At 37.7% G+C, this 22545-nt stretch overlaps 1 protein-coding gene across 6 annotated transcripts; it reads left to right on the top strand.

Annotated features, from left to right (window-relative positions):
* Positions 1 to 13: 13 nt before the first annotated feature.
* Positions 14 to 22336, top strand: STXBP3 (syntaxin binding protein 3). 6 transcript variants are annotated; one of them, XR_013183241.1, is made up of 20 exons: positions 18 to 202; positions 2968 to 3017; positions 3764 to 3845; positions 5292 to 5368; positions 6003 to 6081; positions 7465 to 7565; positions 9400 to 9554; positions 10438 to 10528; positions 11462 to 11586; positions 13023 to 13127; positions 13626 to 13683; positions 13897 to 13962; positions 14390 to 14470; positions 15103 to 15241; positions 15863 to 15969; positions 16407 to 16505; positions 17344 to 17429; positions 19029 to 19177; positions 21168 to 21318; positions 21349 to 22336. XR_013183241.1 is itself a non-coding variant. In XM_054638631.2 (19 exons), the coding sequence occupies exons 1-19, from the start codon at positions 160 to 162 to the stop codon at positions 21257 to 21259; spliced, it is 1785 nt and encodes a 594-aa protein (XP_054494606.2). In that variant the 5' UTR covers positions 18 to 159; the 3' UTR covers positions 21260 to 22336. The 6 variants fall into 6 exon arrangements, 5 of the variants coding, with proteins under 5 accessions (XP_054494612.2, XP_054494606.2, XP_077038231.1 ...); XM_054638631.2 differs by having other exon boundaries at positions 21168 to 22336; XM_054638634.2 differs by lacking the exon at positions 18 to 202 and adding an exon at positions 228 to 342 and having other exon boundaries at positions 21168 to 22336.
* The last annotated feature ends 209 nt before the right edge of the window (positions 22337 to 22545 follow it).

Genomic DNA, 22545 nt, shown 5'->3' with positions numbered 1-22545 from the left:
CCGAGGAAGAGAGCCCGGCTCCCGGTGGGCTGGTCCGGCCTCTTGAGGGGCTGCCCCCGGCCGGCAGGAGCCGCCCCGCCCGGGATCGGGCTGCGCCCTCCGCCGCCGCCCTTGAAGAGGGAGGGGAAGGCAGCGCTGCCAGGCGGGGCTGGCAGCAAGATGGCGCCGGCGGTGCGGGGGCTGAAGAGCTTCGTGTGGCAGAGTGAGTGGCTGTGGGGCTCTTTCCCCGCTCCCGCGACCAGAGCGCCCTGGGGCCGTTCCGTGGGCGCGGGCTGGCCGGGAGCCTCTGCCGCTGAGGCGCTGGCTCCGTGTAGCTCCATGGGGTTGGGGGTGCCCGTCGAGGTGAGGTCCGGGGCCGCTCCCGACGCGGCCGGAGCCGCGCTGCTGTCGGAGCTGAGGCGGCCGAGCGGGGCTGGGGTCGGGCCCGGGCCCGGGCGCTCTGTGGGCAGCCGGTGTCCGGCGGGGGCTGCGGGTGGCGGCTGCTGCCGACTGTTCCAGGGGCGGCTCGGCGCGCTGGTGGGAGGTGGCTGCCCCGGCTTGCGGCGGTGCCGCGGGTGTCCGCAGTGACAGCGCTGCAAAGAGGCGCTTGTGCCTTTTCCAAGATAAGGGTGAGCTCTGAAAGCTACAGCCCGCCTGACGGGCTCTTAAAGAACCTAAACCTAAGTCAGCTCTTCAAGCACTTCTCTATTACCTCCGACCTGCTCCTTTTGGAGAGTGCTCCGGCCCCAGAAGGGACTCTGCTCTCTCTCTTTGTGTTTGGCTTCACAGTTTTTGGTAGAAAAAGTTGAAGGAGTTCCCAGGTAGGCTTACAAGTGAACTGCAGATTTTTATCTCCGTGTTTTGGAGCAGGTTCTGCTGGTGTTTGTTACAGAAGTTTGTTACAGAAGTTGTAACTGCTCCTTTCCTTGCCGGAGTAGAAAGGCTGGTAGTATTTCAGGTAGTGTGAGACCTTTGGGGAAAAGGCATAGGCAGCCACCTCATCCCGAGCTTAATTGTACAGAGGTTGTGACTCCATGAGCTGCTCAGCCAGCCCGGCGACTGTCGCTGAAATGGGAAGGTCCTGCTGCCGTCTTGTTTTCGTTTTTCTCCTCTGCTTCCACCTGAAGGCTGTTCGTTTGTCACTAGAAGTGAAAAGCAGACTGTCCCTTTGGAGTTCAGTCCTAATTGCTGGCACCTGTACCCTGCTCGATACCTTTGTTTAAACCTTAAACCGTAGAAATCCCCACTTTTGCTGCTTTGCTTATCCTGTTGTCTTGCTCTTTGTGCCTGTGACTGTAACGCCAGTGTTTTGTCCTGAGATATTTTATAGAAGACTTGGACCTTAAAAGGGAGTAATTTGATCAAAGCATAAGTGTGTTGTTAAGGGCCATAAAGACGTTTGAAAATTGTGTTGCCAGTGTGAGGAACAAAGATTAGAGTGACAGTGAAGCAGTGTGAATAATAAAACATTTACATTACAAGCTTAGTTGAGAGGAACTTCTGAAATGAATGCTTTGTTAGTCATCTTGTTTCTCTTGTCTTTCCAAGACTACAACAACAGTGAAAATTGATGAACTAAATTTTAGGCATTGTCTGGCACTTTTTAAATGGGTAATTGAAGGCCATAAACTGCTGCTTCCTAATGTTTCAGCAAAACATGAGGGGGTTTTACTAAGGCTGATTTGTGTGAAAATAGTGATGCTGATGCTTTATGTAGCAGTTTGTATCCATGTGTATCTTGTTCCTGCTCTGTAAATAGGCATAGAAGTTATACCTGTGGTGTGTGGAGTTGAAGCAGAAGTGTGTGGAAAAGTTAATTCACACAAGTTTGTCCTCAGTTAAGCTTGCAGTTGTGAGGACCTCTATTTAGGAGACAGTAGTTCCATGGATAAAATCAGGACATACAGAGAGCTGCTGTATATAGTCAATCTCTAAATTAAGTCCTTTCCACGAGAAATTCTATCTTTTCATTTTTTTTCTCAACTTTAAATTGTTTTGTAGACTTGTATAAGGAGTTCTAGCCTAGCCATAGATAGCTATAATAATTTTTGTAAATGATTCAGCATTTTAGCAATTCTGTTTTTTGTAGCACTTGCTTAACAGTCCTTTCTTCAGGAAGTATGTTATAAACGGGTCATTAATTTTGCCAAGGTGTGGTTTGCTTCTTTTTTTTTCCACACAGGAATTTGGCAGCCTGCTGTTCTGTCAGTGCTGTGTATAGTTCTTTCCTAGATTGTGAAGTAAAGGTAGAAGAAAAAAAGCTTTTGTAAACTAATTAAATGTATTCAGAGAAGACAAAATCTGAAAAGGTAGTTAGGGTGTATGGTTGGTATAAAATCTGTGAGAAGAAAATGAAAGCCTGGACAAAAATGGAGCACTAACCTGGGTTTGCTTTTTGTGTGTCCAGAATGCTTGCAGGAGAAAAATGATTTTGAGAGCCTGTAAACCAATGTAGGTCAATTATTTGGGTGAAGCAGCTGCAGGTTGAGGGCAAAATCAATAACAGTTGGAATAGTGCAGGGGCACTTTAATATTATTATGGGAGAAAACTGACTTCTATTTTTTTATAGCAGAAATGAGGTTCAAGACAACTGAATTATCCATTTGTATGTTCTGGTGTCTTTTATAGGCAAATATTGTAGAAAAAACATAATATTTGAGATTTTGGACAAGGTTGTTGGGCACTTAGTCTTTAGCATTGCACAGAATTTCTTTTAATTAACTAGCAAGAGTGTTGTCAGAAAATATGAAGGTTAATAAAATTTTCATGTGGTTAAAAATTTGTTATTACTCCTGTGTACAGTCCTAGACACAGGCAGGGACAGTTTGTGGTGAAGAATTGTGCAAGTATTTATCAGTATGGGGTTTGGTTTTTTTTTCATTTTTCTTTTTAGGGCTCTGAATATATGAGTCTAAGTGGGTGAATTATTTTTTTCTTTCTTAGTAACAATTGGATTCCTCTAACTGGTGAACTGTTTCTTCTTACAGAGCTGAAATCAGCAGTATTTGATGACTTTACCAAAGAGGAAGAATGGAAGGTACAATTTTGTTAAAATTTTTATAAGAATTCTGTCATCACTCGAACAAGAAATCTGTATCACTGAATAGAGAATAAATAGATAAAATTAATGTCTGGCATTTTCACTCAAGATTGGTTTCTGCCAAAGTAATAGACTTTTGGGAACTCAGATCTCTGTATAATGCATATTGAAAAATCTAGAGGCTATTACAGGAAGAAAAAATGGCTAGTAGTCTCTTTTTTTTTTATTAGATGTGAAGAAAAATTAGAAACTGTTTGTGTTTATCTTCATTTCCCTTTTGAAATTTATTAATTTCCAAAATTACACTGTACTGCAGTACATGTGAAGCAGGATCCAGCAGTATGATACCTGTAGAACTGCTTAAGCTATAAAACAGTTTTAAAATAAATACAGGTTTAAAACAGTTTTAAAATAAATATTTGAGCAGGCCATGGGGTAAATTAGCAGGAATTCAAAAAACTTGTGTCCAAGTGAAACTTTCAGAGTACTTTCTAGTATGAGTGGGGGGAACAAAGCTCAAATTTAAGATTGAGCTTGTCTTTGGAAATCCTGTCCATTAGGAGCTGTCTTCTGCAATTAATTTCCCCTTGCAATGTTAGTGTATGCAGGTAATGAAAAAATAGAGTGATAAAATAGTTGTAGCTTCAAACTTTTATGGCAAGTTGTTGAGGAAATGACATGGGTTTAATATAGCTGATTAATGTATCTAAATACTTGTGTGTGTTTTTTTAAAATATGTTTAGGTAATGCTCTTAGATGATTACACTACTAAATTACTGTCACTGTGCTGCAAAATGAGTGATCTACTGGCAGAGGGTGTCACAGGTAAGCATAATTCTTATTGATACACCAATGGCAGTATCCTGGTAAGAAAAAGGGAAAGACTGAAATTGATGAAATTGATAGTACCCTTGGAAGAAATGGTCTTTATTTGGTTGATGAAGACAAGTAGTTATGGGATATTAAAATAGTAGACTTTTAGGCTTCTACAATAATTAGTCAATTGTGTTTTGTTTTTTGGTTTTTTTAAAAGGAAAACACCAAATGTTTCTCTGCCTGAAAGCTCAGATCCTCCCTGTAATTTTTTTTCCCTAAAGATTGCTCTAAGGGTTTGTGGGGGTTTTTTTGTTTGGTTGGTTTTTTTTTGTGTGTTTTTTTGTTTGTTTGTTTGTTGTGGGTTTTTGGTGTTTTTTGTACTTTTACTTTTTTTGTTGTTGTTTGGTTGTTGTGGTGGTTTTTGGTGTGGGGTTTTTGGTGGGTTTTTTTGTGAGGTAGGAATGGGTGTTTGTTTGCTGGTGCCTATTTTTGAAATTGAAATAAATTCCCAAGGTGTAAATGAACTAGTTTTAATTAGCTTTAGGTGTAGATTTTCAGAAATGCTTGTGTAAGAAGGCATTGTTTAGACCTGGTTATTTATTCCACAATACTATTCTTATTCCAGTTATTTAGCATAATGTGATTATTCTGAAAATATAATAGTAGAGCTGTATCAATTTTGCTTTTTGGTGTGTGTTTTAACTCATAAGTGCTACTTATCCTTTGTGAGAAACTTTTGGTGAACATGTATCCTTTTCATCAAGAAGAAACCTTTTCTTTTTAGTGAGCACACTGCTGAAAGGAACCTGTCTTTCCACATCCAGATGTCTGACATTACTTATCTTCCTTGTTCCTCCCCCACAAAATTTCTGAGCCACAAGAATATCTCTGCATTCTCAAGCTAGTGTATTGTAAAACTATACAGTAATGGCTTTATTAAACAGAGAAAAACAAGAGATGAGTGAAGCTGATTTGCTGAAAAATGTCTTAATTTGTGCCTGCAATTATGTTGAAACAGAGTAATTGCCCAGGACATAGGCAAACAAAGGACAGAAGAGGCTGTAGTCCAAAATGGTGCCCTGCATAGTTTCTCTATCCCTCTCCTTCACTGTGCTGGAAAAAGAACTCTCTTGCCAGGAGAGGGGCAAGAGAGCCTGGACTATGTTTGCATTGCCATTCTGTGTAGAAGTGTAGAATACCTGGGAAGGACTTAGTCCTACAGCTTTAGTTGTCACTAGACTGAGAGCTGAGAAAGCCTTGTGGTAACCTTCTGTATACAAAATAACCAAGAAATCAAGACTCTTGGCAGAAGGTACCTCCTTACCTCTAATATTGTGGACAACTTGATTGCAGTTAATACAGAGTTGATAAAAATGAAGTAAAATATGTGCAGTGTTTTCCTTAAAGATGCATAATGTTCCTAATTATAAACATGTCATATTTCTTACTTTATAGTGGTGGAGAACGTATATAAAACCCGTGAGCCTGTCCCACACATGAAAGCAATATATTTAATAACTCCCACCAAAAAGGTTAGTATTTTAAAGTGTTGCAAGATCTTTCAGACTGAAAAAAGCCTCTTATTTTAAAATAAATGTTATTTACTGTGTACAGCTATGCAGTACTTTACCTTTGCATTTTCTGTGATACTCCTCTGTGTGATGCCTGATTTCCCAAGATGAAAAGACAAAGTAGTGCCACCATGGAATATGTATATCTTGTGGTCAATGTAGGCACTGGATCATTGCTTAGCAATTGTAACCTCACTGAAAGACATGTTGTATCACATCATGATACAATACACTGAAAAATGGAATTCCAATAATGTCTCTAATTAGAGATTACTGTTACTTCCTAAAAATTCTTGAGACAATAAATCTCAGCACTGTTACAGCTGGAAAATGATGTAAATACTGTGATGTGTGTGCTTCCTGAAAGGAGCTTGGTGCATGACTGATCACCTGTAATTGCTTGTTATTCTTCATCTGGAATTAAAAATCTTAAACTTCTGTGTTTTCTTATATGTTGAAATGCAGTATTCCTAAGTGGGACTTGGTAATAGAGCAGGAGGAGAGGAGGGAGAAGCTTTGTCTGGTATGTGTAGAAAGGCAAAACACTGGCATGATGTTTTTTGTTTTTATTTCCTTGTTTTTCTTGCCCCCTAAGTCTGTAGATGGACTGATTGATGACTTCATTAATAAACCATCCAGCAGATACAAAGCAGCATACGTGTATTTCACTGACTGTAAGTAAGCTCTGGGGTTGTAGTTTGGTAACTTTATATGGGTAAATAAGTAAGCTGCTCACTTCTCTTGTCTGTAGCTAAGTAAATGAAAAATTTGGACCCTGTTTCTTGCTAGAAGGTTTGAGACTCAAGTCATTAAGCATATATCTGGGTTGCCATGCTGTGATCATCATGCTGTGTGGCAATAGTAATTTCTTTCACAATTATCAAACAGTCTTGATTGTTCTCCACCTCTGCTTTTAATTTAGGTAATGTAGTTTTATTTTTAAGTATTTCAGTCTTCTCCTGTGTTGGAGTATGGAGGAAGACAATTCAAGTCAAACTATGTATCTCTACATAAACAAAACAGTACCAAAAACATAACTACATGAGAACTTTGTGCAAGAGCTGTGTCAGTAATTGGTTGCTTCAGGTAGTTCCTTCAGAGCTGTGAGCCAGCTTTTCCCCTTCCCTGAAAGAAGGGGCCTACTTAGCCCTTGCATGCATGACATTAATTGTGCAGCAGAGACAGTCACTGGGAGCAGGATTCATGTGGCTGCACATGGCCCTGCAGTCAGTCAGCGTGACTAAAATGGCTCTAAAGAGGGGAAAACAAAACCCCAAATGTGCTGCTGAAGGCAGAGACTGAGGTGTGCCTCTTTGTGGACTGTGTAACTGCTCCTGGATGTTCTCAAAGCAGTCTTAAATTACTATCCAAATTCTTGCGTTCTTGTTTAATTTCATGCTGAAGCAGCAGTTACTGTTCTGGAAAAGTACTGCTGTCTTGCTGTGTGCTCCTTGGTTGCAAGTGGGCAAGATTTCAGTTTGAATACTTGCCAAAACTTTTCCTGTTGAGAGAAATAGCTCCTGAGTTAGAGAAATAACTCTGTCACTTCCAAGTTTGTGTAGTATTCATGTCATCTATGCATTCCTAAAATTCAGTTTCTAGACTGGGATCCAATATAGCCTGGAAGTGAGGTGGAACACATTGGAGATCTAATTAAATTCCATATCTCTGTGTTTTGCTCTCAGATATGTACACATGATTCTTTTTGTAGCTTGGGAAATGTTTTTTTCTCTGCTACATGACAAGAAATAGCAGAACCCTTTACTTTGATAAAATCAACATCCTAGCAGACTGCTAATGAGTGTTCAACAATGTTTTGCTTGTAAAAAGCCAGTATAAATTGAGCAGTGGTGCTTCTCAAAAAAGATTTCATGAACAAAATATTGATTATATTTTGTTATTTCACTTTAGGAAGAGTAGCCATTTTTTTTTTGTATTTTATGGTTAATTGTGTCTTAATATAGAATTGTCTGCTCTGAATACTCTATGCTTATAAGTGAGCTGACAGCTGGAATAGTAGAAATTATTTGTACTTAGAGTCTCTTCTTTTCTCCTAGTTTGTCCTGACAGCCTCTTCAATAAAATTAAGGCTTCATGTGCAAAATCAATAAAGAAATGCAAGGAGATCAACATTTCATTCTTCCCTTATGAATCTCAGGTAAGTTTAATTCTTAACCTTAACAGTAGTCTGGAGGATTATTCTCAAGTGCTTCTGACCTCTAGAAAACAATAAAATAGAGTGTAGCTTTTGATTGACAAACTCTGTGAGATATTTCCATTTGGGCACATTGCCAGTGCTTGCTTATGCTTTTCAGATGAAAACAAATGCTCTTGTACTCTAAGTTTTACTCTTTGCACTTGGCCTCTTTGCAAGACTTGGTGTCAGTTGCAATGGGGAGGTTAAAGAAGGAATCTGTTCCCTAAGAGCAAGCAAGTATTCTGGCTGGCCTTTGGTAAGAGTTTGTTACTGCTGATACTGAGGTTTTACTTTGATAGGTTGAGTAGGTGGGTGCATAGGGGTAAAGTAGATTTTGGTGAAAGTCAGGAAAGGAGAACAAATGGACTAAGAGAACTGAAGGGGAGTGGAACAAAAACTACTACCACTTGACAGTCTTTTCAGTGAGAGGAGAGTATGGAAATTCTGTATTCTCAATTCAAGATCCATACTACCAGGGGAAACCAATGGGTGTTTTCCATGTGCAGCCACACAGTGGGTGTTGTGTTGACAAGTCATTTGTTGCTCATGCCTTTCATCAGACACAGAGGGCACACTGATGCTCACTAAGACAGTGAAGCCTCCAAGCTCTGCCCAGTTCTGGGAGCTGGAGAAGTAACCAGAACTAACCACAAATGTTTCCTGTGTCAAATGTTATCAACCTATCAAGGGGACAGCTCTTATGTGTACCAAGTGGCAGGTGAATATAGGAGGGATTGCTGCTAGCCCTGTCTCACTGTGGTGCAGTTTCCCGGTTTGAAAACACATTCCTTTTTATTTATAGAGGGTTCTTTATTATTTTGGTTGACAATCCATCAGGGGATAATGAGCATGGTGACCTGTTTGTTTGCTTTCCAGTGAGGTTGATGTTTACAAGTTTTCAAGCTGGTTTTGGGAGCCCTGCCAAAGCTGCTTTTCTGTATCAAACAAAGCCTATGAAAATGTTGTGGTCCTGGTTCACTGGAGGACTCGCCATGAAAGCAGAAATCAAGATTACTTTTCTGTAGTTGAAAATAAGCAGCACTAAGGCTGGGCAGCGCTCTTCTTGTTTTTACTGGAGTTTTGTATTCTCAGTATCTGGGGTTGTGAGAACCTTTTCAGTCCTTAGCAGAGGAACAATGTGAACTGGTCTGCCTGCTCCCTGGGATGCTAGAGGTAAATAATCAGGCTGAGCTCTGGGCAAAGTCCAGGTGATTACCTATTTGAGTGAAGCAAACACCTTTATCTAGATGGCTCTGTTGTTACAGAGTCCATCTGAAGCTAGAGGAAATCCATTTACTGACAATGGGATTGTACCTATGTTTGCATTCCATTTACAAAACTGTTGAAAAAACCTTTCATCTCCGTAGTACTAAGCTACTTTAATCAAGATTTAATGCATTTAAAGAATTTCAGCTATTCAAGGTAAATTCTTCATATTAAAAGCAGGTACAATATGTACATTTTTATTTTAAACCAATTTAACCTTCTGATATTGCATTGTATGGCTCTGTACAAGGCACTGACAGGTGTTTAGTTCCTTCCTTCCATCTGTCCTTCCTTCCATAATTTGAAAAATAGAGCAATTTACACAGTAGAGTAATAGGGAAAAAGTCTGAGAACAAGAAGATGAGCTTAGCAGGGATAGAGGAATGAAGTGTGGGTTTGTTTGGGTTTTTTTCTTAAGTGTCCTATGTATGACTTGTTCTTGCAATTTTAAATCATTAGCAAACTTTTTACCAGGTGTTTTGTCAATCTGCAAGTTAGGCTCTTTTTTTCTTGCTTGTGCTTTGCGTAGGTATTTACTCTCAACATCCCAGATGCCTTCTACCGCTGCTACAGTCCCACTCTGGAAAAGACAAAGGATAAAGATGCTGTACTGCAAGTCATGGCTGAACAAATTGTCACCCTGTGTGCCACACTAGATGAGAACCCAGGAGTGCGATATAAAAGGTGGGACAAAATTAGTGTTTTATAGTAATTGCTCTCACTTCTAGGGCCTAGCACATTATTTGGTCATAGCTCAAGGCTGCAGCATAGTTTTTTGGGTTTTTTTTTCCCCTTGTGGTTGTGGATTAATTGTTTTTAATCCACAAGTCTGAAAAATGGAATGGTAGGAATTTGTGAAGTGTAGGTGGGGCAGTGTTTTTCTGTGTACATGCATGTAACAGTACTTTCTACACCCTGTCTTGTTCTGAATGGTTTGTTTCATGTCTGGTCAGTGGGGTGACAGTGATAGGCTGCATTCTTGTATGCCATAATCCTGTAACAGAACTGCTGCTGTTCAGCCATTTGCAGCTCTGCTTGGCACCAAGGAATTCAGAAATTGCTGTGGCACATGGGATCGGGATTTCTTGTAGTAGAGATATTGAGAAGAATGCCTCTTTTCAAATTTGAAAGGGATTTACTATCTTTGAAGTCAAAGTAGGCTTCTGAAATTGTATTCAAGGACTGCATTCTGTGGTGTAATGTGAAGTGGTGTCTTATTCTCTGCAAAGGTAACAAACAGTTGCTTGACTGTTTTTGGTTTTTTTCCCTGTTCTTTCTCTTTTTTCTTTCTTGTTTCCCACCTCTGAGTGAAACTTTAGGTGCTGGGCCATGTTCCAACTAATGCCAGTCTTTTGGCTGAAGCTGTTTGTGCTGTGTAAAATACCTGAAGCATTCAAAGAGTGAAATTATAATGTAAAAGTGAAAACATATTGGAAATATTTAAAATTGAGTTTGGAAACTCATGAAAGCAGAGCATCAGTCTAGGGAGTTTTCAGTTTTAAAGGTAGCATTTTAGTGTTCTGATGAAGAAATGTAACTTATTTTTGCATGCTTCCTTTTTTCCCAGTGGACCATCTGATAGAGCCAGCAAACTTGCACAACTTGTTGAAAAAAGTCTTGAAAACTACTACAAAACAGATGAGAGAAGCCAAATAAAGGTAGACGATGAACTAAAATGTTTGATTTATTTTTTTAAACTTTGTTCGTATGTCTGGGGAAAAAAATCTTTGAAATATTCTTCAACAGTTAAGTTCTACAAATATAGATATTATTTAATAATAAAGGCAACTAGTTGCCATTTAGTTGTTTTTGTGTATGAAAGCCATGTAGAGGTAATACTGTTGGACTAAAGCTGTATTTGTGTGATCAAAGTAATTTTATTTGAAAAATTAGCCCTGTGATAATGTAAGGGGATGCTACAAACCTGAAGACCAGTGGATAAATGTTGTTTTAATGTCACCTTCCATAAGGCCATGGAAGGTATAGAAGGGGTTTACTCCAGAATTGAAATGTTTCCCCTGAAGGGACTTACTGTCTACAAAGATACAGCTGTTCACATAAATCATGGTTTTGATTTGTCACTACAAATCAGGCCTGATTAGGGCAGCTGCTTAAACACAAAACTATGGGGTAAACCATTCTGATTTTGACTTTGCTACAGAAATAAATGTTCCTGCTGCTACTGCCACTTCACTGAATCCCAAAATGAAACTTTCAGTTGAATGTTTGGAGGTGTTTTCCTGTATTGCAGCACTATCTGATCTGCAATACAAACAATGAAGTTATCTATTATATCTCTGGGCAGCATTTTTGGGGTTTTGTTTGTTTTTCTTTTACCTTTTTTGTTCACTAGACTAATAAAATTCGTATTTGAGTGTATTGCAGTGGGCTAAGAGCATTGCCTTAAACTTAGTATTTAAAACCATTGTATATAATTCAAATGTTCAGACAAACACTTGGACCCTAATTCAGTGCTTTTCAGTTATTTTCCTAAAAATACCTGCAGTGCTGTGACTTAATGCAAATAGATTTAACATGCATTAACTTTCTCCTGTATGTCTTAACTTTGTGTTTGTTTGATGGCTTTCTAGGCTAAAACCCACTCCCAACTAATAATAATTGATCGTGGTTTTGACCCAGTATCAACTGTACTCCATGAGCTCACCTTCCAGGCAATGGCATATGATCTGCTACCCATTGAAAATGATACTTACAAGCAAGTACTTAAAAGAAAAAACCCTCTAAATAGTTTATTTTTGATTATAAAATCCCTGAAATTGTTCAGCTCAATCGCACCATGGCAATATTAGCTGCTTATATTGCATAATGGTTGCTTCACTTATTGTTAGTCTTCCCTCTTGTATTTGTAACTTCATCATTTTCTTAACTTCCTCCCTTAGTTGATATTAGGTAGGATCTAATTGGCATTTTTGTTAAGTTTTGAGTCCACTAAATTGCATTTTTTAAGAACTAAGAACCTTGTACTACTCTTGAAGTAAAGCCTTGGGAGTGCACATTGAGATTCTCTAGATTTTCTTTCATATTCTCAATTTTTTGGCATAACAAAACAAGCAATACCACTAACTGAATACTGAGAAAAAGCTAGGTTATTTCTCAGGTATGCTCACTTCTATAGCTCCAATAATTTAATTTGTGTAGTTGTTAAAATTTACATGTTTTATTGTAAATACACATTTAAATCTGTCATATTCAGTTTATAAGCACTGTTTGGAGTGGTGTAATGTTAATTTGCATAAGTTATGTGCTTTGCTGTCTGATTGTTCTGACAGCAATGGTTTTGGTAGGACTTTGCTTTCTGATGACCCACTTAACCAAAAGAGACCTGATGGGCTCATTGTTTAGCCAAGCAAAGAGGAATGTGTATCTTCAGTCAGAAGCACTGAGTGAAGATTTTATTAGCAGGTGTAGACTGTGAGTCTGAAAGTGAGTCTGGGTTACATTGCTGGGTATGAAAATGTAGCACAATGTTTTCTAGGGAGTCACGATCTGACTTTGGTCATTAATCTTGTAATTTTTTTCATTCTTTTGCATTCTGGCAATCTGCACTGTGTGAGTTTTTGTAAATGTGAAAATATTATGTGGCATGATTGTGGTCTTGTTTTAGGTCTATTGCTGTTTATAGTCACGTAATAGCTGCTCTGTTATGCTGTGCAGCAGTTGCTTTTATATGTGAAGTAGTTTGTCCTGCTTAGTATTTTGTCAGTGAATGTAACTTCAATTTCCCTTAGTTATAAAGTCTTATAGTACAGAAAGAAAGCTGCACTTGGCAATTGCAGTGTGTATTACTTTGTGCTGTTTGCATTTGAAATCAAAACTGAAGAGAAATTGAGGTGCATGTAAATGTGTGTTTAAAACTCTCGTCACTGTTGGTTTAAAAAGAATGTCCAGAAGTTCTTGCCCCAAAGAATCTTTCTAAAATTCATCTGATGCATCTGTGTTAAAATATGTAATCTGTAAAATCCTGTAAATTATATTTTCTCAGGCACTTGCTTGGCTTATAAATGAAAACCTTTGTCAATTACTGCTGTTACCATTTATGTTGATTAAACTGTTACAAATAATCCTGTAATAAGTGATGAGAATTGGCGGAAACCCAAACCCCAAATAATTTTCTGAATTTTCTCTTGGAAGATACAAAACAGAAGGCTCTGGTGGGAAGGAAAAGGAGGCAATTTTGGAGGAAGATGATGACCTGTGGGTGAAGATGCGGCACAAGCACATTGCAGATGTGATAGAGTATGTGCATAAATAACAAAGCCAGCTCTTGGTTTCTGTGACAGGGAGGGTGTTAGAGCTGTTCACTGGGAATACAGGCAGTAATGAACATGGTTTACAGATTGGATTCACTTAAGTAATCAATGCCAGGAAGAAATTGTGCTTTAAAAATACAGTATTGTACCAGGTATGCAGTTATACTAATGCTACTTGCAGTTCTTGAGGTAAATGGAAATCAAGTCATTTCCTGGCAAGTATTTTCAAATATTTTAAATCTGAAGGCATTATTTTGCATGTAGTGCTACTAAGCTACTGCATCAAATGATATTATGAAGATATTGCAAATAGAATGTTTAATATTTCCTTTGTAAAAAATCACTCTTTTCTCTGAAGACAGACCTGTATTTCAGGCTTTTACTTTGATTCAGAAATTCTTGTTGCACAGTTCTTTTAAGATTTTAAGAAAAAATTTAAGCACTCATGTGCTGTTGCCTTTCATTATTTTCCTCTTTTCTTCAGGGAGATACCAAAACTTTTGAAAGATGCTTCATCAAAAACAAAAGCAGCAGATGGAAAAGTAAGTTGTTTAAGTTGAGATATTGTTTTGCCTGGTAATTTAGTTATTTTCAACTGATCAGATCCATGTAACTGATGGATCTACTAGAGAAATTAAGACTTTTCTCAACTGGAATTTTCAGGGGTTTTGGGGGAAGCAAGCTGCAACAGGAAGGTAAATAAGCATGTCATTTACTGGGGGAACAGACTTTCAGCTTGGGTCATTTCTTTCCAGTTATCCATATCTGCTCTGTCCCAGTTAATGAAGAAGATGCCACTCTATCGTAAAGAGATTAGCAAGGTAAGGGGTCTTTTATAATCACAGCTTCACAGTAAATAATTCTGTGCACTTGACTTTGTTTTGTTGAAATGTAGTTTTAATCTGTCATTTTCCTGTAGTGTGCTATATAACTGTTCTCCAAATTAATGTTTTCACCTACTGTAAAATTTAGCAAAGAAAACTTGTTTCCATATATTTCATTTTACCATGTAAAAGAATGCAATAATTTGTCTGCCTTGAGGATTGAAGCTATCATAACGGTTTAGTGCTTTACAAAGTTTTATGGGGGTCAGACTCTAAATGAAGGAAAAACCACAGAAAATGTGTGATGGTACTGAAGGGTTGACTCTTGTAACCAGTAAAAATGATGGATATGCTAGGAAAAAATTCAAGCTATGACAGCTTGTGATTTTATTTTCTATTTTTTTTTGTTCTTTCTGTCTTATAGCAAGTTGTTCATCTTAGCATAGCAGAGGATTGCATGAGCAAGTTCAAATCTAACATAGAAAGGCTCTGTAAAACTGAACAGGTATGTTTAAAAAAGCCACAAACCAAAGAGCAACTTTGCAAGTATTGTAAGCACCACTGTTTTTGTTTGCAGGAATAGAAGCTTGTTTTAACTGAATAAACTACAATGTCTCTTGCCTTTATTTTGTGATCAGTTTTTGAGATGGTAGTATTAAAACTAAGTGTAATATACAAGGCTCTTAATCTCCCAATAAGGAGGTGTTCCTAAGAGTTTTGGAGGGTTTTTTGGTCTTGAAGTCTGGCTAATTTGTATAAGGATCACCTTTGTTTTCAAGGCTCAAAATTCCTATGAGATGGCTTTAATATGTTGTGCAGAGGGAAGCCCTTTTTACATGTCTGGGAAAAGCACCTTTTTAGGGTGATGTGTTACATTGTGACTATAATTTACATTTTTAAGAATTCTAGATATCATAGTTAGAAATGTTTAAGAGTGTTATGTAGTGTTATTATAATGCTGTAACTATTGAAATAACTGTCAGACTTGTCATACTGAGTTTAAATTGATGCAGCTTGATTGTTTCCTGAAACCTGTGGTTTCATAAAAATGCCTTTCAAAACACACAGAACAACATTGATTTAAATTATTTCAATGATTTTAACCATGGTGTCTGTTTTTATTTTTTATTAATTTAGGACTTGGCTCTTGGAACTGATGCAGAAGGTGAAAAAGTAAAAGACTCTATGAGGGTCCTACTTCCAGTTCTGCTCAACAAAAGTCATGACAGCTATGACAAAATCAGAGCTATTCTCCTGTATATCTTTAGCACAAATGGTATGAAAGTTGTCCCATTTTTTTTCCTCAGTGCTATGAGGAAGTTTGAACTCAAGTTTTAGGATAATACAGTGGTTTTAGTTAGCCTAAGTCTCTGCATTGGAGTTGGTAGCTGGATTTGAAAGAAATCCTATCCATCCTCTGTATTTTCTCTCAGATTAGTAGCAAAGATACTACTGGCAAGGAGTTAAGAGATGTAATTCAAGGGTAGATTCATACAGTGTTTTAACATCATTCTTATCCTTGCATGTCTGCAATAGTTTGTTCTCTTATTTTCACGTGGTAGTGAAGCTGTCAAAGGGGGAGTTCCGTATCTGTGGCAACCTGAAAATTAAGTCAGTGGGGAAAAATTTGTTGTAGAGAAGGAGCAAATTGGCAGAATGTTGGTCTGAGGAATCTGTAACAGTACTGAGTTTAGGTCTCAAGAATGGACCATTAAACAAAGTTTTATCTGAAATACAGTATATTATATATATAGTATATATAAACTCTATAATATATGTAAAACTTAGACTGGTCACACAGAACAAACAAAAAAGTTCTGCACTAAATAGTAGCCTGTGAGACAAAACTGGTCTTACAGTCACTTGGTAATTGTTGTCTCTTTTCCATATATTGAAGGAACTACCCAGGAGAACTTGGACAAGCTGATCCAGAATGTACACATAGAAAGTGATAGTGATATGATAAGGAATTGGAAATACCTTGATGTTCCTGTTATCTCTTCAGTAAGAATGTATTTATTTCTTTTGTGATTTCTTACTAGAAAAGACCTACAGCGCTTTCAGCAACTCTTAGCAATATTATCCAGGTCTGGGTTTGGAAGCAGATAATTGCTAGAAATTATTTTTTAAGTGGTAAATCCTTTGAAAATTATTCATGTTAGTTGTTTAAAGTAAGATACCCATAATGTTCCCTCTGCAGTTATCAGGTGGTGGCTTCAGCTAGTTGATTTTGGGAACTCCCAACTTACTCAGTTCCTTCTCTCTGAAGTTAGTATTTCTAATGTATCCTGAATTCTAGAAGTATTAATTATTGTTCTTTATAATTTTTATAATTTCTTTAAAATCTCATACTTATCCCTCCTCTTTCTGCTGCTGACTGCTAATTAGTTTCAAAAATCCAACCAGTAAATAATACAACCATATTTTGAAAATCTTTTCAGTTTGTTGCTCAGCAGCATAAATACGTAAGAAGGGACCGTTCTAAAGAAGAAACTTTTCAGCTTTCTAGGTGGACTCCTGTTATCAAAGATGTTATGGAGGTAAATTTCACCAACTAATTCATTAATTCATGGGTGCAGTGCAGAAGTTTACTCAAGTGAGCCGTTGTAGCATATCTTTTGAATTCAGCAGTGTTTTGAGTTAATTTTGTTAAATACATCTGGTGGGCAAAGTGATCACTTCTAGTCTGTCTGTAATATAGAACATTAGACTGCTGTTAGTAATACTCCTTATTGGGAGTAATTTTAAAGGTGAAGCAAATGAAAGTGAAAGCAAGAAGTCTTTTAGAACAGCTTGTCCTGGGATTGGCAGTGTTTGGTATAATTTAGAGATCTGTATCTTCTTGGTTTTGACTCCAATGGGTCTTTAAACTGCAATTCCAATGTACACTGTAGTGTGGTAGAGCCTGGAAGCTGTTACTTGCTGGAAGTGTAATTTCATTGTTCTTAAACCTCTTCCTAAGCATCAGTCAGTGACTGATGTCACACAGGAAACCAGAGTGTTAGTCTGACCCAGTACTGTCATTCATAAATTCTTGCTGGCTTTCTTGTATTCATATAAAAATTAAGTACATTAAGGTTTTTACAGATGAAAAGCTGCTAGTGAAATCTGAACAGTTAAATCAGTATATGTTTATAAAAAAAGCATGTATACTCACAATTCCTTGTCATACACAAAACGCTTTTAATATATTTTAGCATTATGTGGTCTAGCATTTTGTTACATAGGAGCGTTATTCATGAGATGCTACTTGCAATTATTTGTTGGGCTGCATGTGTTGGCATGAAATGCCAGTTAGATATCCTTTCTGAAAGCTGAAACTTGGTGGAGTTAAGTTCTGAATGCCTGTTTCAAGTGTGTCTTTATTTTGCACTTCAGGATGCTATAGAAAACAAATTAGATTCAAAAGACTGGCCTTATTGTTCCCGCTGTCCTCCCACCTGGAATGGCTCAGGAGCAGTAAGGTAAATGGTTTCATTTCCTGAAACACACTTGACCCAGATCTCAGTATTTGTCATTTACTTTCTAAAGCCTTACTGAAATGTGCTTACTGAACAGTGGAATAACACATGTAAGGTAATGTTCATGTGCCAACCTATATTTTTATTTAATCTAAAACATACTCAACTTGGTTGTTATTTTAATAATTCTTAGTAATGTATAGCTTTTTTTATTTGTAGTATCTTCCTTTTGCTTCAAGTTTAGAAATACCATTTCATATTCCTAGAATGAGAAGTTTAAACCATTGAGTGTGAAGTAGTTTCAGGAATAAATGTTCAGTACTGTAACTTAGGTAAAAAGAATGTTTTACTTCTGCTATGTTAGTGGTGGTGACATTATTTGGGTTAATTACCTCAGGAAATTAAATTAATCTTCTATAGGCTCTCTCATTAGGAAATATGGGCCTGTTAGGTATTTGACCCCTATTGCCAGGGAGTGGTTTAGGCAAGTCCAGGACAGCTGGAGATCTTGAAATGAATTCTCTGCTAATGAATGTGAAATGAGTACTTGCATATTTAATGATTATCTCTGAGAGGTGATTTTTAGAATTTCTTGGGTTTTTTTAGCTCACCTGTACTGTTCCTTCTTTCTCTTTTTAATTCACCTAGCTCTTGAACCTTGTGACCAATACATGCCAATTTGAGAGCTTTATCACTTTTTATAGTGTTATTTAAAAGGGGAGACAAATGAATCAAGACTCCCAAGAGTGTTTCTATCACAGGAATGCTAACTATGAGTGTTCCTCTCTCAGGAATGTTCACTGCACTAATAGGATGCTGGAATTCAGGGAGGGAAACATTAAATATATCCTAAATGTGAAAGACACACTTGAATTGGAATTGGTACCTTTCTAAATAAAAAACCCTGAAAAGTAGAGATACACAGCCTTAGGAAAATAGGTTTTTTACTTCCACTTCTAATTAAACTATTTGTGGTGTATCCTTCTATTCCTGGATATGCACTCTAGGATGATCAGTGCCAGGGATCAGAGCAAGTCCCTGCACAGTGGAACTTGATCTCTGTTTTACAGGCTGGTGAGATGTGGGAATCTTGAAGGCACTCTAGCAGGGAAAACAGGACTGCAGATGACTTAACCTGTGTATTAGAGTCTAAGCACTTCAGGCTGGTTTTGTTTTTCCTAGGTATCTGAATCTGATTTGATAACAGACAAATGTTTCCTTTAGAGATTCTGTTCGTGTTCAGAGATAGGAAAACTGAAGACAACAGCTTTTTCAAATGAACCTCTCATGAAAAATACCACTGGAATTGGGAGCATGCAGTTAAGCTGCTTGGCAGGAGTCCTTGGCATGTTAGCTGTGTGTGCAACAATGTTTTTGTTTTGTGTTTATTTTCCCCCAGTGATACCTAAACAGTAGGAATAATGTGATCATTTACAAAATTTAATAAAAACAAGTTATCAATTTATCTAAATACTTTTGCTGACATTATAATCAAGCCCTGAACTGCATGACAGAAATTGCTACTGCTTGTGGACTGTGTAATTTTAACCAAAAATTCATCAGGCAAGCTGTGTAAGTGTAATGTCATGAACTCCTTTGCAGCGCACGCCAGAAGCCCCGCGCGAGTCAGAGGGAGGAGCGCAGGAGCAGTGCCAGGCTGATCGTGTTTGTCATTGGCGGCGTCACCTACTCGGAGACGCGCTGCGCCTACCAGGTGTCTGAGACCTACAAGTCCTGCGAGGTTGTTATTGGTAAGCTTGCCATGGGAAAGGCTGGGGTGTGTGCTGCACTCCTTGTGGTTCTGGAAAATATAAGAATCATTTTGCTTAGATCCCTTCTCTTGGTGCACCACACTAATACTACAGCCAGTGTATTGCTTAAAAGGATCTTTGCAGGGTATCTCAAGTGATTGATGTTTGGTGGGATTTTTTTGCCACAGGACATTAAGGACAAAACAGTTATGCCCTACAGAAGAATTATGTCAGAGACATGTCAGTGTATAGCCTACAGGATTTCATGAGACCTCTGTTTTGCATTACAGTTTCCTCACAAACTTTTGCATCTGCCTGTGCTTTACCTTCAGTGGCACTTGCTACTCTAATTGCTTTTGGAAGTAGGAAAGCTGACAGACTAGTGCAAAATTGCTCACTTTGGAAGGAAGATAAGTATTAAAAAACCCCAACAATCCTAATCAACATTCCACCCAAAAAACTAAACAAATAAACCCCAAACCCCTTTTTCAGTGTAGTTCAGTTGACTTTGCAGTATTTTCTGGTTTCTTTAGTAGCTACTTGGAAGCTTTGCATAAACCACACAATGATTAACCGCTTGGGTCCTGAAAACTCCCCTGCTTAAGATTTGGCAATTGGCAGCTGGCGTAGTAATCTCTCAGCACTTTGGAGGTATTAAGTGCTTGTTCCATCAGCTGCTGTGCTTCAAATGAATTTTAAATAGCATTACAGGAAATAATTAGGTGCTAAAACTTGTACATATATATAACATAGAGGAACAGAGCTCCTAGATACAGAATTTTACCACAGACCTGTGTCCATCTGCAGGGCTGGCTGATGGCTAGGTGCAGGGTCATCTAAAGCATTTGAAATTACTTGAGAGGTCTACATCTGGCATTTAAATTTAGTCTTGAGATTCCAATTGAATTTGTTTACCATCTACCATGATTTTAAATAAATACTCTTCCCTAAGACAATGCCAACCTTGATTCTGAAATCTAGAGTCTGTTACCTCAAAATATTCAGGGCTATTGTATGTGTGTTTGTGTGTGGTTTTTTCTGTTTTAGTTTATTTTTTATTTGCTGGTTTCCCTGTGGTGGTTGAGGTAGGTTTAGTGCTGGTTCTAGTTCTAAGTAGTAATGGAAAGACCAGGACAACAGGAATGTAGTTTAACCAGATTATTTCTTCATCTGAAACTTGTTTACAATACCATGTTTAGAGTAGGTGACTCTTTACTCGGGTATCTGGCACTCACCACAGCACCATCTTCCCTTTTGTTTAGAGTTTATTCTTGTGGTTTTGTTTGTAATCCTGATTTCTGAGGGAAGGTGATAGTTGCCAAATTTCCATATGGATTACTGAAAAATTAACATTTGTCTGTGTTCCTGATTCAGAACTCCAGGAACATTAGCCCATTCAGAGTGACACTACTTGCCTTCAGAACTGCAGGGTGACTCTTCGTGCCACAAGTTATAATCACTCTCTGAGAATAAGAGAGGAAGTTGTGCATTGAAGAATAATAAGGATTTTCTTTGCTGCTCAACACTTGAATTTTGTTTTTCCAAGGAAATGTTAGTTAGTAAAAGCCAATTTTCTCCAGCTGGCATTTCTGTGGAACACTACTGTTTGTGATAATCTTGAATCCAGATACTTTACTGATTCTAGGGTAAAGCCTCTCGTTAACTCACCCTTTCACAGAAAGGCAGGTTTCTTGCAGGCTGGGACAAGTGCCCAGGTTCAGTCCTGTCTTTCAAACAGGGCAGAGCAGGACCTGAAACTTGTGTTAAAGTATGAGTCCTGATCTGGATGTCTGAGTGTGGGAAGAGGGACATTGCCCACCTAATGATGACACTTACAAATGGTGCTTTACATGAAAACACTTGGAAATGTTGCACTTGTCAGTTTTCCAGGTGCAGTAAAAAACACTGGCATGTAACTGGTGGTTTAAAGAGGAAATGTCTGAAAGTCAGAATTTGACTGATACAGTTCATACTTATGTTCTTTTGTCAGGTTCTACTCATATTTTGACACCTAGAAAACTACTTGAGGATGTGAAGAGCCTTAGCAAACCCAAGGATATGGTCTGCATTAAGGATGAATAGATATGGTGGTGTTTGTGATGCATAAAAACCACAAACAGTATGTACATATTCTAATGGAATAGAACAGTATGTACAAATTCTAATGGAAACTGACTTTTCCAAATACTGCACTTCAATACTACATGTTTCCTAATGGAGGTCATGTTATAATTTAAATTTGCTGCTTTTGGGGGAATAGAAGGCAGAGAAATGAAAAGATAAACATGTGTGTTTCTTAGGGTCTGTTTAGTATTACACTGCAAGTACTTTTTCACAAGGGCATGTTTGTTCCTAACTAATTATGCTAAAAAGTATTGTAATTATATATAAACTGGAATTGTCTTTGAGAACTGTGAAAACTTTCTATAATGGCATTTATTTCTAAAGATGACTGAATTAAAAAGGGCCTAGGCTCTTGGGTAGGGACTTCAAGAGAAAACTTGTAAATATGGGTTTATGGTAAAAATGTTTAATACAAGTTCAGTGTCATAAAGTGTGATGTTTTCTGTAAAAATAACTTGCTGAAAATTCTTTAAATATGTATAATTGTGAAAAATCTAAAGGCTTTTTAGATGGTGCTGGATAAGGTAGATTGTTAATCACAGAATTATTGAGCAGTTCCAATCACAGTAAACAACTTTGGAGAAATGCTGTCAACTGTGCACTGAAGTACACTTTATATTTAAGTACATACAGAAATTATTACTGAAGCTTTTTAAAAATTTAGTTTCTTAGCAAGTTCCTTATGATTGTCTACATAGTCTGTTTCAGAAGTTGAATTTCCTGTGATACAGAAATTCCAAGATGAAGCATGTCTCTGAGGAAGTGGAGGCATGGGGGAAAGGACAGGACAAAAAGGGAAGCAGCTCAGTCTTTCAAAGGGTTTGGTAACTTGAAAAAGAAAAGCACAAAGCACACAAAATGACAAAACCTGATGCACTCAAAAGAATTGACTTTTTAAAAATGGTGTTACATATTAAGAAAGAAATACTTAAATTTGCATTGAAGAAAATAAAAAATCAAATTGTATGAATTCTGTAATACTGGTAATGTTTAGATTTCTCTTAAATTACTTAATTAAAATTACTGAACTTTTAACGGGATGTTGTATTTATGTGCCTTGAAATGTTAGTTTGTATGTAGAATCCAAGAGAAATGTTATAATGAAAAATAATAGATTGCTTGTGTCCTTATGTTTACCTTTTCCCAATAATGAGTATTTATTCTTTTTTTGTGATTTTGGGTTTTTTCCCTTTATTTTTGCTCTCAGGTTAACCAATACTTTAAGAGAACATATTTGTTAATGA

Source organism: Agelaius phoeniceus, chromosome 8, assembly GCF_051311805.1.
Source record: "Agelaius phoeniceus isolate bAgePho1 chromosome 8, bAgePho1.hap1, whole genome shotgun sequence".
Taxonomy (NCBI): domain Eukaryota; kingdom Metazoa; phylum Chordata; class Aves; order Passeriformes; family Icteridae; genus Agelaius; species Agelaius phoeniceus.
Note: the sequence above shows the minus strand (reverse complement) of the source record. Positions and strands in the feature narration are given on the sequence as shown.

Bases quoted from the DNA above. Each gene is read 5' to 3' on its own strand.
- STXBP3 (XM_054638631.2), top strand. From the start codon at position 160: ATGGCGCCGGCGGTGCGGGGGCTGAAGAGCTTCGTGTGGCAGA. The intron at 14,471-15,102 runs GTATGTTTAAAA...TTATTAATTTAG, and splicing joins GGCTCTGTAAAACTGAACAG to GACTTGGCTCTTGGAACTGA. The intron at 15,242-15,862 runs GTATGAAAGTTG...CATATATTGAAG, and splicing joins GTATATCTTTAGCACAAATG to GAACTACCCAGGAGAACTTG.